General features: G+C 39.0%; 1 protein-coding gene across 1 annotated transcript in view; it reads left to right on the top strand.

The window, feature by feature from the left end:
- The window catches only part of GALNT7 (polypeptide N-acetylgalactosaminyltransferase 7), a 71792-nt gene that overhangs the window by 40596 nt on the left and 14282 nt on the right, over positions 1 to 16914 (top strand). Inside the window, 4 exon segments of the mRNA XM_039551171.1 lie at positions 5899 to 6065; positions 11854 to 11984; positions 12218 to 12297; positions 14487 to 14669. Coding sequence (XP_039407105.1) covers positions 5899 to 6065; positions 11854 to 11984; positions 12218 to 12297; positions 14487 to 14669 — 561 coding nt within the window.

The following is a 16914-nucleotide window of genomic DNA, read 5'->3' on the forward strand; positions in this document are numbered from 1 at the left end:
AGAGTGTGAGCGACTTCCTGCAGCTGTTTGTGTAACCCTCCAGGTGCCGGCTTGCAGCATAGAAATTCTGGGGCATGAGGAGGAATCATTTTGCCAAATGAGTTGTAATCTGAATGTGAAACCAAAAAATGAAATGCACTTCTTATGCTCTGTCTTGTTGCTGTGTAACCAGATTGTGCTTTGCTAGAGTATTCAAATAAATGTGCATGATACAAGTTATAATGGAGTCCAGATGAGCATGGGTAGGAGAACTTCAAGGTTCAACATCTAATGAGCAAGGCATGGTGGAAATACAGTATTTCTGAGAGACTGAGCTCACTGCCTCAGGCTTCTTTCTAGTTGTTTATTACATTAGGTAAAGCCTGTAAAAGTTTGATAAATCCAAAATTAGGCACAACCTCCCTGCAATACCCACAGTGTGTCACCAGACTGCAGAAGGCCTCTAGAACTGTGAGGTCTTCTTCCCTTCAAACCAAAACAGGAAAGCAGAGGGCTTTTGCTCCATCTGGCTGTATGGGAGTTTCCCCTTCCCTGAGGAAGGGAATTTATTTTAGCCACCTAGCTGCCCCAGCTTTCCTGCCCTGTGGTGTTTATTGCTTCAATTTTTTCAGTGTCGGATAAGTGATAGTATGGGCAAGAATCTTGTGATTAGAAGAATTGTGAAGGTTATTGCTTTAATTCTCCTCTTACCCCTAAGGTCGGGTTTCTATGCAAACCTTGCCCTGGATTTGGATTGTGATGCTTTCAGAGGTATGGTAGATGTAGCTTTTGCTTCCAAGGGCACTAATGATAAAATGTAGCCACATAGCCTTGCAAGTTACTTCAGGAATGGAAATGGGCAAAGCTTGTAGCTATTTTAAAAATAGCAAATGCTGTTTCAGTGTAGGTTTAAGCTGCTTGGTAGTGTGTAATAGAGGTTTTGATGCTGTCTGCAGAAGGGAATAAAACATTTATTCAGCTGATCAGTCTGTGCTTCTTGGGTTGTCTGTTTACTTCTCTTCCAGAACCCCTATTTTGTAAGTTGACTGCTGTAATCTTCTGTTGATGTTGCGGGTGCATAAAAGTACCCTGCAAGGCTTCATAGGTACCAAAGACTGGCTTCACAGGTACCAAATCCAGTATTAGCATTAGATTTACTTAGTTGTATCCTAACAAAGAAATGCCCAGTTCTGTGATCTGTTTCTGTCTATTCTGTCTACTCTAAACTTAGGCAATGGTCCTTCCGTCAAGCAGCCAGTCTCAGCTATGACCTTGGTGATGTCACCCATACAGATGAGCAAACAGCTGAAGGTGTTTTGTGAAAAAAAAAAAAAATTCCCATCCATCTTCCTAGGGGTTAGATTCAGTTTACTGCAGTAGTCATAATAAATTGGTGATTTAAAATAAAAAGGAGCCCTGAATTCAGTATTAAAAATATGTAAACAGCATGCTGTCAGCTGAATGCCTATCTCCTTGTAAGACAAGAACAGGACTTACTAGAAAAGGAAACTGAAACTGAAAACAGATCTCCTGACTTATTTTTGGGATTTGCTTGTGCTGGACTCTTTCAAAGAGTTGAAAAAAATGCATGCACTATAAAGCAATTATAATAGGTCATAATACAACTATGAATCTCATACCACTTTAAACGTGAAATAAAATTTAAAATACAATTTAAAGTTGTGAACAGTTATATATAAATGGAGAAGAGAAATTCCATTTTTTAATGTTGGTTACGATTTCAGGATAAATACTAATTTGAGACCTTCAGCTTTGTACTGATTCAGGGCCCTTATCTTGCAACACTGATTAGCTTCTCAGGAGCTTCTTTGGCTGCTGGAGTGGTTACAGGAATGGGATGGCAGCTGCCTGCCCTCTTGGAGGAATCTGGGCTGGTACATTTTGGTCTTAGCACACAAGTACAGTGCTTTAAAATCCAGAGGGTACTGATGTGTCCTTGATATGTGCAGGTGCAAGTTAGAGAGCTGACCCAGGGGTGGAGAGTCATGATAAGCAGCCATGATACCTCTTCTTCTGGAGCTCAGGTGCTGGTATACTGGGAAAGCTAGGGATTCAGCGTGACAGGAGAAACACTTCTGTTGGCTCCAGATCTTAAACTGCCCTCTATCTGATGGGGCTCACCCTTAAATTGCTGTCAAGGTGCTCTCCTTTTTCAGCTCTTGCGTTTTTGTTGGTGGTTGAATTACTCTTCCAGGAGAAGAAGACTGAACTTCTGGCTTTTTTTTAGCCTGAGGAAATTTGAATCTATACCTGCATCTTCGGGGGTAGCTAGCAGGGAGTCTGTACAGTCATCCCAGCCTTGGACCAAGTACCCACACTCACAACTGTGGGGCCCCAGGCCATCCTGAGAGCGAGCCGATGAACAGAGTACAAAGCTGTAAGAGCAGAAATTTCCCCAAGCCAAGGAGCACTCCAGGCCAGATGCTCAGCTTCTTGTGCAGAGGGTCTCCTGTAAAAGTGCTCCTCTCTGCTGTGGCTGGTGCCCAGGGATAAGGGGACCTTGACATGCTGCAGGCTCCAGCAGGGCTGTTCCCTCCAGGGGTGGAGAGGGAGTAGAACTAATTCACATCCTAAGTATGCAGGCTAATAGACAGAAAAAACATTACTCACCCTGTTTCTCAATTGGATCACAACTGTGCCTTCTGAAAGGTTTCATCTTGCTTCAATGATGAGTCAGTCCTGTTTTTCCTCAGTAGTACCAGTGCTGATTGGGGAATGGAAAGTTTTTATTCATGGACTGATCTGAAGATGTTGTTTATTTTACCCATGAGTTCCCCAAGGAAAGGGGACACAAACAGAGCAGCTCTTCCCTGCAGCACTGCCCAAGGAAGATGTTGCCAGCCCTTCGTAGATCTGTGCACACTTGTTCCTCTTTCCCCATACAATTACTCTTTACAGGGCTCAGGAAAAATGATGTGAAGTGTCTAGAGGCAAGCCTGGCTTAAGGATACTACCTTGTCATTCCTGCATATCTGCTGCAATGTGCCATCCTCTCAGCCATATCAATAAGAATTCAAAGATCTTTTTTAAGTGAATTTTTTTATTAATTTGGTGCATAGAGTATTGCCACAGCTGGCCTGCAGGCTACACCTGAAAGGGCACTGTGCTAGTATGTGGGCAGGACCGCACCCAGGGGATGAAGCTAGACCCTCTTTGTCACAGACCCTTCTGTACTTTGAATCTGCTTGTGCCCATTTTCAATAGCTTGCAGCTTTTGCCTAAACATTCATATCTACTTCACCCTCTCTTTTGAAAATGAAGAAAGTTCCTGGAAATTCAGTCATACTTTTTCCTTTTTTGGTGCCTAAAATCTACAGGGAAACCTGTGCTGTAAAATTCAGCTTCAAACATAAGGAAAATGCACTTATCATTTCTTGGTATGTGGTTTGCCAACCACTGGATGTCAGTGCTGCTCCACTGAGGAAATGGTCCACTGAGGAAAGCTTTCCCTGCTTCCTTCCCTATGAATGTGAAGGAGATGTGAGCTGAGACTTCTGGCTTTTGTCACTCAAATACCTGAGCAACATTCACATTTATTGAAAAAAACCTGCCAGGGAGATTAAAACGTTTATTAATTGCACGTATCTAAAACAACTACTATATTTCAAACCTCTGATTCTCAGTTCAAGATGAGGAAGAAGACTGTGCATGGGAGTTACTGCAGTCTGTCAGAATTTATAGTCTTGATGAGTTGGTCTGTGAACTGTCTAATAAGTGAAATAAAGTGTCTGGAAAAAACTGGAAGCATGATCTTATGTAAATGTAGTGCTTCACTGCTTGCAAATGGCACATTTAGCAACACCCGATTTGAGGAGATTTAAGTTGGCTTTGTAACAAAAAGCCTGTCTAGACCTCTGGGTTTGTGTTTTTAAAATGTATTAAATACAGATCAAAAAATGCTTATGAATTGTTCGTAGATGTATTGTTCAATCCAGACTTTTGTAATAGGTTCGACTTTTTTAAATTATGCAAAGTTTCTTGCTGTCCTTCATTCTTACGCTCTTCTCCATTTTATTCCTAAATATGACTAAGCCATACTGCAGGAAGTGGGAGAAATAAGCAACCAAAAGATTTGGGTTCTTTTTCAAGGTTTTCTTTGTTTTTGTCCTTGAAGGCAGTCTGAAACATTGTAGCTATCTCTCTTTTTATTCGGAAATAAGCAAAAAAGTTTCCTAGCTAAACTGCTGCAGGTGCAAGTCAGGAGCGCAGTGCAAGCTGCATCAGCTACTGCCTTCTCCTTTGAGACAAAAGGTGCTATTCTGCTACCTTTTACACAGAGCCCTTGAGTGGCATTCAGCTGGTCTGCTGGTCTTTTTGAAAGTATAACACCCTGTTTTCCTCCATTTGTACATAACCATATCACCAAAATTAACGCTGAGAACATATGTGTGAAGCAACACTGTTCTGTTATAAACCTATTATTAAACATATTAAATCTTCCTTTTACACTGCCTACTTAACCCACCTAGGTAGGATATCCATTTTGTCTCTGCAGATGGCTAGGCAAGTTGTTGACAGCTTAAACACTTGTGCTACCAATGGAAGTACTGCAATGTGTAATCAGCTGGAATCTTTGAGAGGGATCTGTGGAAGGAAGGCCAGCATCCGTGGCCTGAACTTTTTAAACAGCCAGTCTAGCACTTTTTTGTTGGTACCTATGATTAGCTGCAGCTACTTCAGGCATAAAAGCTATCGAGCTGAGCGATTTTAGTCAGTAAATTGTACTTTTAGAGATTGTCCTGCTTCAGACATTGCTTACAGCACTCCTAAGAAAAGAAATGCCTTATTAGATAAAATTTTGTTATAGTCTGTTTTGATTCTGTAATTTTCTTCTCCCACAGGAACAAAATTAATAGTATGTTTCTACCAATGTCTTTTATTTTCTGTGAGGTGAGAAATGCCTATTGATGCTGTTCCCTGAAAATAAGTGAAATGTATCCTTCACTAGAGAAACTCTTTAAATACCTATGGATCTGTTATGTGAGTTCTTTCCAAATTTAACTGAATGTAGTTTTGGAAACTCTGGTGATCTCTGATGATTAAGGTAATTATTTTTAAAAACAGCGATGTTTCTGTTCACTTGAGCTTTTTATTGTATAAAGAGAACTATAACTATGGAAGTTTGTGCATCTGTAAGTTTAGAAGCTTTTGTTTGTCACTAAAAATTCTTAATACATGATAGCTGCCTTTGAAAAGTCAGAATCTCTCTAGTAGAGACTTTATTTGCTGAAAGATGAAAAAAGGAAGGATTTTTCCCATTGAAATCAAAAGTGCTATGTCTCTATGTTTGATGATAGGAATTGTGTTATTATAGTTGGAAAAGGAGCAGAGATCCTGTAGGGAAACTTCAAGTTAAGGAAATACTTGGACAGGTTGTAATGAGGGAGACTGTGAACAGTCTCACTTAGGGATGCAACCGGGTAAATGGACATTACAATTGCAAATTAAATCCAGTGTTGATAAAAGTGATTAAGAGGTATTGGAAAGTGTGGAAGGTATCAGAAGTACTCATATTGCTTGTTTCTAAATCATCTCTAACCCCTCAGTAAAAAAGACCCGAGTCGTCTGCACTATTTTTGTTTGGTTTTTTTAACTCTCTCTTTTCTTGTATTTTTTTTTTTCTCCATGTGTTTTCATATCTTTCAAGGAAGGAGCCCACTGAAATTGGACCAGGTCTGAAACTTGTGCTTGACACGGTCTATTTTTTTTTTTATTTTTATTTATTTTTATTTTTATCTGTATCTGTGATGCACTTAAGCTGTATTACCTTTTGTATCCTGTCTCTCTTAAATCTGAAGGAAAGCTGTCAGGGAAGATTTCATTTGCACAAGGAAGGATGCTGTTAAGCAGTTCTGTAAATCAGCATGTGAAAACTAATAAAATCAACTCTTTTTACAGATGCAAATACTGGCATTATGATGATAACCTGCTCACCTCCAGCGTTGTCATCGTCTTCCATAATGAAGGATGGTCCACACTCATGAGGACAGTCCACAGTGTCATTAAGAGAACACCAAGAAAATACTTGGCAGAAATTGTTCTGATTGATGATTTTAGCAACAAAGGTACATTTGGAATATTAACACATTCCTTGTAGAAAAGGAAGGGTTTTTGTTTTCCTGAAATAGTTTTTCTTTTGATTTATTATCTGCCATGGTTTGAGTTGACTATGGAAGAAAAGATTGCTTCTTCACAGTTCTGTACCACAGTTTTTGGGCAGTATATAGAAGAAAGCTGGGATACCTAGTATCTCTCTTAGCTCTTGTGAAAACAAGTAGTTTGAAGAGTATCAAAGGAGTCTGAGTTAAGCCTGTTAGGAGTAATTCCTTTCTTTATTGCAAATAGGAATCCAGATGTCTCTTTTTTTTAACTACAATAAAAATCTACCTAGACTATCAAATTATTCTGATGAATTTTCAATATGTTTTACATTTCTAACATCCTTTTTTAATTAAACATCACATTAAGCTGCTTATTGATTCTTATTAAGGGGGAGAAGCTTTTAAGAATTTAAATACATTTTAATTTCTGCCTTTCTTTGAGTCCTGCATATCAACATAATTCCAAAGATTTTCTTTTTCCTTTAAAACTTACATTCTGATCTTGGTTTGTGGGCAGGATGCATGTACTTGTATTTGTGATTCTTACAAGCATACACTGGGGGTTTTTGCCTTTCATGGTGGTATCGTCACTGTTAATGCAGTACAAGGCTGAATACAGAGAGGAACTGAAAGTGGTATCCTAGGGATATAAGTTGATTGAGACGGAGGAAATCGGACTGATTTTAAACTTTACACAAATTTCAAAATAGTGTATCAAAGTTGCATGTTTGTAAGATTTTGTTGCAGCATAGTTCTTGAATAGAAGTTGACAGAGAAAAAGAGTAGACAGATAAATAAAAACATCGTTCTGATTGTGTGGGAAGACAGTCTCTTCTAGACAATGTTGATCATGGCTTTGAGCACAGGCAAGTTTGGTCAACAGCACAGGATACCCTCATCTTTGTTTTCGTAATAGCTGAGTTGTGTAGTGGCACAGAAAACAGATGACTGTTCTGAAACTCTCCTTTTTATTAAGTGATCTGGGCCTCACCCAGCTCCAGTCTCATGGTAGTTATTTTCCATGGGTATATTCACTACAAATTTTAAAATGAACTCATCACATAGTTGAGGTTGCCTTTTTTAAGTCACTATAAAAATAGTTATTGTATGTGATTTTTTGCGTCATACCTGTAGATAGGTAGATATCATTTTCAGTTTGTTTTAACAGGAGAGGGAAAGTTACCTATATTATAAACTGGACTGGTTTTGGCTTAGTCTAATAAAGATACTGAATGCTAAATTATAGTCTTCTGTATCCTTTAACAGCTGTTGAGAATTTGGCTTAGATATACACACATGCTATAAACCAAAAATATCTTCTCTCCTAAGGGATATAATTTTAATAATTCAGTCAGCAGACATATGCTGTGTTTTTGCTTTTCAGCTAGGCTCATAGCTTTCCTTCAGAGCTGTTCAAGGATTGACTTAGCTGTATAAAGTAACTGTGACACTGATTGTGTCTAGAAAACTTCCCAGATTTTTTACTAATGATAGGTCTCAATACTTGGGTTTCACATGACTTGCAGCTGACTCTGTGCCATGTATATGTAGTTCATGGAATGAGTTTGTCTGGCATAACAACTTGTACTAGTTTTCCAATATATGACATTTCTTAAACAAAAGCAGTATTTTTAAAGATTTTTTTTTTAAAAAATACGAAACTTTTGTACTTTCTGCTCATAAATGAATGATTAGCAGACACAGCTAGCCTGGACCTAAGATCCAGCAGACCCTTGCCTCTATATCTCTCACACTTTAATTTCCCAGATAACTTTCTTAGATCAGAAAATTCAATAAAGAAAGCTCGAGGTGCAGTTTTCTCAGGTATGAGTGACTGGTAAGACAAGCATGGACTGGAATTGCTCTGAACACCTTGCTGCAATTGCACTAGTTCACTATAATAATTCTTCAAACTGCTTTAGGCTATTACTTGGTAAATATAATTAACTTAATTTCAATAATTCAAATTATGTTCTAGATGAAAAATGGCCAAGAGAGCAGGATCTTGCTCTACTTCTTTCTCCCCAGAGAGAAGGATGAACTAGTATGGGCTGCAAAGCATGCCAAGCTGCCTGAAGAATTCTCCAGTTGTTAGGAGAGATGCAAAATACAAACACTCTTGATCACAGCAGAGCTGCTGGTAGCTTTTTGCATTTTCAAGAAGAAGAGCCGTGCTGACAGCACAGATACAGGATTTTCTTCTTCCCCACCTACTTTCAGGCTGCACACTTCATATCTGCCTTTCCACCTAGCAAAGACCACCTTACACTCTTGTAGCCCAGTGCTGAGTGACACATGTGCTGGACTGGGTAGATGTTTGCACATGCTCAATGTGACCATCCTTATTTCTTAGCTGCCACCCTCTCAAGTGATATGAAATTAAAATGGAGCACAGCAGTTGAAAACACTTCTAAAGGCTGACTCCTAAAAAGCCCTGCCTGTCCTTATGAGAAATCCTCTTTCATCAGGAGGGAGTTACAGCTTCATAGAAGCTTATATATGTTATGTCTTACAGGGAGGAACAGTTGCAATGCTTGGAAAATGTCCTTTTTATTATAATTCTTAGCATAAAGTCAGGTGGGAGCCATCTTTTTGCTGGATGACAATCTTTCCTTAATCTCTTCTGCAAACAGCAGGGTTCGACTGTGGAGAACTGTGCAGAGATATGAGCTGAATTCTACTCTGGCGTTTTTTTCTTTGTCAGAGCACAAAGGGAACAGTAACAAGAAGATTGCCAAGCTAATTGAATGATTCTATCTCCATTTTCTATGGAGACCTCTGTATTAATTCATGTTAGAGTACAAGAAATGTTGCAGCAATTTCTACCAGAGTGTCAATGAGGCCAGGCTGTTACAAACAGGGTTTCTTTTCCCCTGTTTTTTTCTGTATTCTCAATAGAAGCAGTTTATTCTTCTGTGAGTGCTAGCTGTGTGAAGAAAACAGCTGTTCTAGAAGGGCAGTGAGAATTCATAAAACTGTATTTTCTAAAGCTTCCTACAATTACAGTTGAGTGTATAGGTCTCCAACACTTGTTACGTATTTGGGCACCAGCTTGCTTGTTTTCTGAAGCATAGAGGCCAAAATCAGCTGGGACTTCTTTTGTAGCCTGTGCACCTGTAAAGGGTGGCTGTGAAGTAAAAATACCAGTGTTCCTGGTAGCATTTAATGGCTTTGTCTACCTTTTGTGTTTACTTGTATGTTCTTTATTGTTACCTGTTACTGATGCAGCATCCCATGAGACAAGGGGAAGTAATGAGCATAGGCAGATAGCAGTATTTTTATTAACCTGTGTAATGGTGCTTGCCATGGGGAAACTGAGGCATTAATCAGTGCTTGTGTTAGAGCTGAGAGCCCCACTTTAATAGTATTACAGTACAGGGTACTCAGAGGCAGGAGGCAGCTGCTCTAGGAAGATACCTCTGATACCACTTTTCTAGTCCTCAAACTGATGTCCATGAGTTGAAGGGGGAAAAAAGCCTGCTTTCCTCCTCTTCCCCCCTTGTAATCTGCAGTGCCTAAGATCGCTGGGAGAGACCATGTGTATTTAAAAGACACTGATTCATGCTTTAATCATGCACTCAGACCTGAGAGAGGAACTCAAACAGGGGAAGGCCAGATTGTGATTATAATATTTTGAGAGGTAAAATATACATTTCTGAACAAAAACCAGATTGCTGTAAGGCTGTTGACAGATGTCATAAATACACATTCTAGGTGAACAAAATTTAATGCTGGCCAAACAGTATTTTTATCTGTAAAAGTATCAGGATTTTGTACACTACTGTCATGCAGGCTTTGTAATATGGGAAGGAGGAAAATTTCAGCTTTCCTGTGGGAAATAGCACTTGCTGCTAACCCTGGCATGGTTTCAGATAATGGACTGCAAAGTCCTGACACTGGTACTGTAGAAAAGCTTTACACAATCAATATGACAGGTTTTTACAGCTCCCTGTGAGCCTTACATAGTTGAACATTTGATAACTAAAACATTTGGCCTCATAGGCAGGAGAGCTGGAAATAACTTCAGGTTTTAAATCTTTAAAACATTCCTGACAGTCCTTCTGTAACACATACTTGGAATTTGCAGCATAAATAATGGTGTGGTATAAAGATTCTCTTAGTACCACTTCGGTATGACCTCAAAATTCTGTTGATTTTATCCTATAAAAATTTATATCACAGCTATCATATCATATATTCTCTATTTATTACATGGCATATTCTTCTATACAGCATATATGATAAAATTGTTCTTTCTCTAGTTTGACATTTGTATATCCTTGAAGTTTTCCTAATGCACAAGGATGTACAAAAGAAATTGTAAATGTGTGTGGGAAAGGAGAATGCATAAAACTTGGTTGAGAAAACTTTTTCTTTTATAAAGGTGGAGAGGAAGGATAATATGAGTATCAAGAGATAGTGATTTCAAAAGATTGTTTCTTTGGTAGAATTGCTGAATTTTCGATATTGGAAACTTCACTTCCAAGAAACACCATTTCCTTTTCAATTACATGTAGCTTTTGTTCAAACTATTTTTTTAATACTGCTGACAAGGATATAAAACATATGGAAACATAAGTTGCAGAAGTCTCCAGACTTCATCATTTTCATTCAGGTTGCAGAAAACGTTTCTGCTGAAGTAACCTAATGGCATGTTGCTGCTGAAAGGGACATCCTTCTGCTTCTACCTCTACATGTCCCCCCTCCTGTTAGATCAGCACAGGCATGGCATCTATCAGCCCCTCGGAGCTGGTGCAAAGCAAACCAGTGCATGGATGCCTCAGCTGTAGATTAGGTGGCTTATTTTGGTTCCTGACAGAGAGAAACTGAAGCTGTGGGCAATTCTTTTGAGCCTTTGAGTATAAAAATAGATTTTTAACAAACACCAGTAGCTAAATCAGCGTAGCCACAAACAGCAGGCGCCTGATTACCAGCCATTCTGCCTTCATGAGTTTTCTCAACAGAATCATCTGGGCAAAAATGTTAAGCAGCACTAGAATTCGTTTCTCAAATTGTGTGGTAGGAATGTGGTTTCCAGAGAAGTTTGGCAAAGACAAATACAAATCTGCAAATACAAATCTGAAACCATTTAAGCATAGCTCATCTTAATTCTTGTGCGGTGACTCGTTCCTTTACAGATAGAAGTCCCTTTGGCTAAAGGTTTGTTGTCTCCTCAGTATGATGCACTGCTGGCCCTCCAATTATTCTCATTAATTTCATTAGAAGATTATCATAGGACCTCCACAAGAGGGAACAGGTCTAGATGAAGGAGGGCAATAATTTGAGCATGGTAAGATTCTGCCTCAGGTTTCCAGATTATTAATAGACTGACAGAAAATTTTGTGAGGCAGAAAGTGAGTCAAGGGAAATGTTTAACTGAAAAGTGGTGCCTTCAGCTGTACGTGTGACATCATCTGATGAGGAAAGACTTTGTGCTGAAGTACAAACTTCTCTGGCTGCTTGGAATACAGATGAAAACCTAAAAGCCATGTGATAGGTTGAAGTGACTGGGAGTTGTACACCCAGCTCCCTGTGGTGTGGCCAACCACTGCAGCTGCCTTTTCTTCAGATGTGCCAGACACAAACCTGTGCCATGAGGTCAGTGGTCTTGATCTCCTCAGTTTTAATGTTTGTGAGTGGTTGAATTAAAGGTTCTTGTAAATTTCTGTAGATATTTTTGGGGTTATATTAAGAGTACAAAACACTTTGTTATTAGACCTCAACGAATTTTTTTTTCTTTGTTATCTGATAGCACACTTACAAGAGAGGCTGGATGACTATATTAAGCAGTGGAATGGTCTTGTAAAGGTATTTCGAAATGAGAGGAGAGAAGGTTTAATCCAAGCTAGAAGCATTGGAGCCCAGAAGGCTAAACTTGGACAGGTAGGAGCCAGTTCACACACAAGTCTGTCTCTTTTTCTTTTTTGGGGGAAAAGGTTGTGGTGGTTTCAATAGACATGTGGGAATTATTGATACTGTTTTAAGAAGAGATTAATTTTACTAATTTAGTCTTCATTTTCTTGTTTAAAATATGAATGTATCTCAATGTAAATAAGATTAATTAAATCATGCTGTTGTATACAGAAATATAAGTTCCTTTTTTTTTTTTTTCAAAGGTTTTGGTTTACCTTGATGCCCATTGTGAAGTGGGAATTAATTGGTATGCGCCACTTATAGCTCCTATATCTAAGGACAGGTAATGTTCCCCTGTTATTTCCAGTGTCTGGCCTTTTAGGAAGAAAAGGTCACAGTAACAATCTTCACTTTTCAAACTACAGTCAGTATGTTTTATATCTATATCAAACTATATCAATATTTTTTGCATGATGATTATTTTTTTTCCCAGCATAGAAGATACATAATGAGGAAGGAATATAGTCAGGCAAATTAATCTCCAGATAGTTTATTTTAGTAGGCATACTGAATATTTTGTCTAATGTAGATTATAAATAACTCGTCTTTCACAATGATCTGAGGCACCAATATAGAAATGTTCCATTCTAGCTGAATAAGGAGCATGAATGAACAAAACAATTTTAAAAACTGTGGCTTTTGGTAGAGAAAAAGCAGCAATAAATGTTTTGATTTAATGGGAGTTTAAAGCCCCTGTGATCTCAAGAGTTTGTAACTTTCTCATCTTTGGTCTTGATATATGGTCTTATTTGTTTCCTCTGAAGTGCTTTGGAGCGTTGTCTGTAGCAAAGCGAGGCCAGGCTTGAGCCTGTCTCTGCCACAAGCCCAGGCACTTGCTAGGGGTCTGTGGTGGAAGTGCCTGCACTGTGAGGGGGGATCTGCCAGAGGTGACAGAGGAGAGAGATCCCCGGGGGTTTCATTTCTTCCAGCTGTTGAAATGCTGTTGTTGCTGTGCACTACGGCACTCTTAGCTTGTGGGGTCAGTGATATGTGTGTTTAGGAAACCATGTGCATGTTTAAACTCTTTAATCCCATAAAATAGCTGCTTAATCCTAAAAACTATTTGTTAACCTGCCATGCTACCAGAATTCCCTTGAAGAATTGGGTTTTGTGTGTTTTAAAGGCTGTAACTCAATCAATTCTCTATTTGGGCCAGGATACTAGAGAGAAGATGGAAATGCTTGTGTGCTCCCATTGAGTATGTATTACTGTTTTACACAAGAAAGACTGGTGAGAACAGGGAGCTTTAGGGGCATCCTCCAGCACTGCCCATAAAGGTGAAGGCTGCAGGAGGACCAGAGATGCTGAGGCACACAGTGCCAGCAGACAGTGCTTGGCAGCCTCTGTCCATGCCCTGGTGCCCACGGTGCAGCCTGCTGCTGCTTCTGCCTCAAAGAACAGCATAGTGTTAACATTTCTCTTCCCCCACCTTCTCTATCTCTTGAGGCTTCATTTAGAAAGGTGGAAGTGCCCCAGCCTGGGTCACTGGGAAACTCATTGGAAAAATGTGGAGAGAAAAGCAAGATAATGTTTTTACCTTGGTGAATATTGTGCATGATAGATCGCAGTGAGGAGTGTATTGCAAACCAAACAGGAAGAATTCTACTGAAGACTGCTTCTAGGAAAGCACTAGTAATGTTTGTTTATCCTTAGAGGTTGGGTTTTCAGGGCATTTGAATAGGACAGTATAATGGAAATCTGTGTTAACACTAGTAAAAGCTAAGAGTTTATCTTACTTGTTGGCAGCTAAGATCTGATACGAATAGAAATTACAGGAAATAATAATATGTGAGAACCCTGGCCCTCTGAGGGCTCCTCTGTTGCCTCCAGCAGTGCTTTATTAGAAGACCAATGTCAAGAAGTCCACATAAAGGAAAATGTACTGATAAACAAATTGATATATTAGCATCTCAGACCTAATTTTTCTGTTTTCAGAACATCTTAAAGCAATGTAAAGAAAAGACCATCTCTTTTTTCTTCTAATGAGGCTTCATTTTTTAATAGTATGTTTACAAGTGACTTTTTATATACACTGCTCTATAAACTTAATTAATGGTGTAAATTTCAGATTAGAGAGATTACTCTTCTGAAATTGTATTTTGCTCTTTCTTTCCCTTCTATAAATGTTTCAGAACTACATGTACTGTACCTCTAATAGATTACATAGATGGGAATGATTATTCCATTGAGCCACAACAAGGTGGGGATGAAGATGGTTTTGCCAGAGGGGCCTGGGACTGGAGTTTGCTATGGAAACGAATTCCGTTAAGCCACAAGGAAAAGTCCAAACGAAAACATAAAACTGAGCCTTATCGGTAAAGAGAGCTGTTTACATACTGTGAATCCTAACGAATAATTTTCTAAACCCTGTCATTTTTCCCTCCCCCCCTCTCTCCCCATGAACCACGGCCGGTGCACGTGTGCCACGCGGGCCCTTGCCCATACCCGCACCTGCCGCGCGCCGCCCTGCAGAACCACATGCACTGTGCCGCTTATAGATGTCATAGATGGCAACACTTTTAAGATTGTGCCACAAGGGGGTGGTGACGAAGATGGGTTTGCTAGAGGAGCGTGGGATTGGAGTATGCTATGGAAGAGGGTTCCCTTGACCAAGAGAGAGAAGGAAAGCAGAAAGACAAAAACTGAACCGTATCGGTAATCACTAAATCACTTACCCCTTTCTTTTTTTTTCTGAAGTCAATATTGATCCACTAAAACTTGCATGTACTTCTAGCCTGAACACCTTCACGTTTCTAACTACACTACTGCTTTGTTTAGTCAGACCTGTTTGCCACAACTGACTATTTGCTCAAAATATCTTTGCTACCTTGTGTTGCCTCTCCATTCCTGTTCTTGTGTGGTTAATAGGGTGCACATTAGAATGACTGGGTTCTGTTTGGCAAAATAAAATATTGTATAACTTTGTTGCCAGGGAAAACTTTAATTAGCTATGATAGTTTTTTAAAGTACTGTTGGAAACAACAGTGCTTGTTTAACCATTTGGTTTGAAATAATGAGCATGCTGTAAGTATTTATAATAGACAGTAATGCATAAAATCTGTAGCCTGATGTCATGGCCTGATGCATGCATACAGCTGGAGGATTATGCATGTGTATCAAAAAAATCCCTTTTGTCATATTTCTCCCACTTGCTTCACAATGGATCACATCTGACAAAGAAGCATACTGTATAAAAATCTTGGCTAGATATTTTCTAAGCATTTTAATATAATACACAAAAAAAAAAAAAGAAGGCAGAAAGATAAAAACAGCACCTTTTATTGTGGGAAAACTCCAATAATTTTCACAGAGTTTCTGCCTTTTCATTATGCTTTTTAGTGGGGTATGTTTTCTTCCCAGAAAACAAAAACTGCCTAGAAACCCTAGCTTAGAAACTAGGGTTTCTGGATGGCTTTTCAAGACTGGGAGACGGTGGTTCTGCTGGTTTTTATTACTTTCCCCTTCACACTTACTTAACTAATCATGTTACTACATTTGAAAGCAATCTTCACATCTTCAGAATCTAATGTCTTCTATTGCTTGTATATATGATTTAAACATTGTAAGAACTGATGCTGGTAATTCCCTATCCCCACCCATGATTGTTCTTTGCTAAAATGGCAACACATGCAAGCAAGTTATGAAGCTTTGATCTTTATGTATACAGTTTAAAGAATACCATTTTCTGATGAGGCTGTCCACATTGGAACTTTAATACTCACTTAGAGGGGGATAAACTATTTCAAACATTGCTGTAGTGTTCTGTGTTTACCATCCAAACAGGTCTTAAAATCGTTTAAACTCTTCCCAGAAACACAGAACACATGTTCTCAGAATGTTTTAAAAGATTACTTTATTTTTAATAATACCTTCGGAGTTACAATGCTTCCTTTAAAAAGAGACATGCCCTGCATCTGTTTGTGTCCAGGCTGTGTGCATTTTCTTGCAGCAATACCAAGGCAAGTAAGACCAAGTAAAAGTCTTGCTGAAACCATAGCCAGGATTGCTTAGTTTAAAAAGAAAACAAAAAGATCTTCAACAGTTTAAAGCACAGAGACAAAGTTTTTGTAACGTGGGAATTGCCCCAGGACTGAATCCTTCCTTCAGTAAGAGTGCTTACCTCTTGGTATCCTATAAAGTAAACTACTGAGCTTATGTGGGTTTTACTGTGTTCTTTAACACACTTGGCAGCATGTTGGAGGCCAAGACTGAAACTTCAGTATCTGAGGCTTCTACACTTGCCAAGTCTTTATGGTGTTGAGGAAAACCAAAAGTGCAGGAAAGCCACAGGACTGTGCTATGTGAAGTGCTTCCCCTGTGTCTTCTGGCTTCTTAACCTTTGAACCCTCGGGATAAAAAAGCAGCATTGGAGGAAAATACAGTAGGCAGCAAGTAGAAAGGGACCTGTGGCAGTACCTTGGCATGTGATCACCTAATTTGGACAGCAACCAAACTGATAATTAATTATGCTTAGAGTCAGTGGCTGCGTTTCTGTTGCCCAGCCTCTGCTACGCAGAAAGGGGTATATGTTGAACCGTACAGGTTACTTTTTCTTAAGCAGTTCTACAGATGTTTATCTAATAGACTGAATAGTGCTAGAAATGACCCATCTCAATAATGTGGTGATGCAGGAGTATTTCACTTGTGTCTTAATTGGCTCACCAGGGTTATCTCTTGGATCCTCCTTTCAGTGCTGCAGATCATCTGAAGTCAGAAAGAATTCACTTTTTCCTTACAATTTCTTTTTTAAATTGTCAACTTAGTAAGGACTCCAGAGTGTATCCATTAAGGTTTTAGTATATTTATTGATACTTAGATGAAAAATCCTTGCTATATGCACTGGAAATGGCTTAATGTATCTATCTTTCTATTTCAGTGTGAGCAAGCTACCAAAGAATTT

This window comes from Corvus cornix, chromosome 4, assembly GCF_000738735.6.
Source record: "Corvus cornix cornix isolate S_Up_H32 chromosome 4, ASM73873v5, whole genome shotgun sequence".
Taxonomy (NCBI): Eukaryota; Metazoa; Chordata; class Aves; order Passeriformes; family Corvidae; genus Corvus; species Corvus cornix.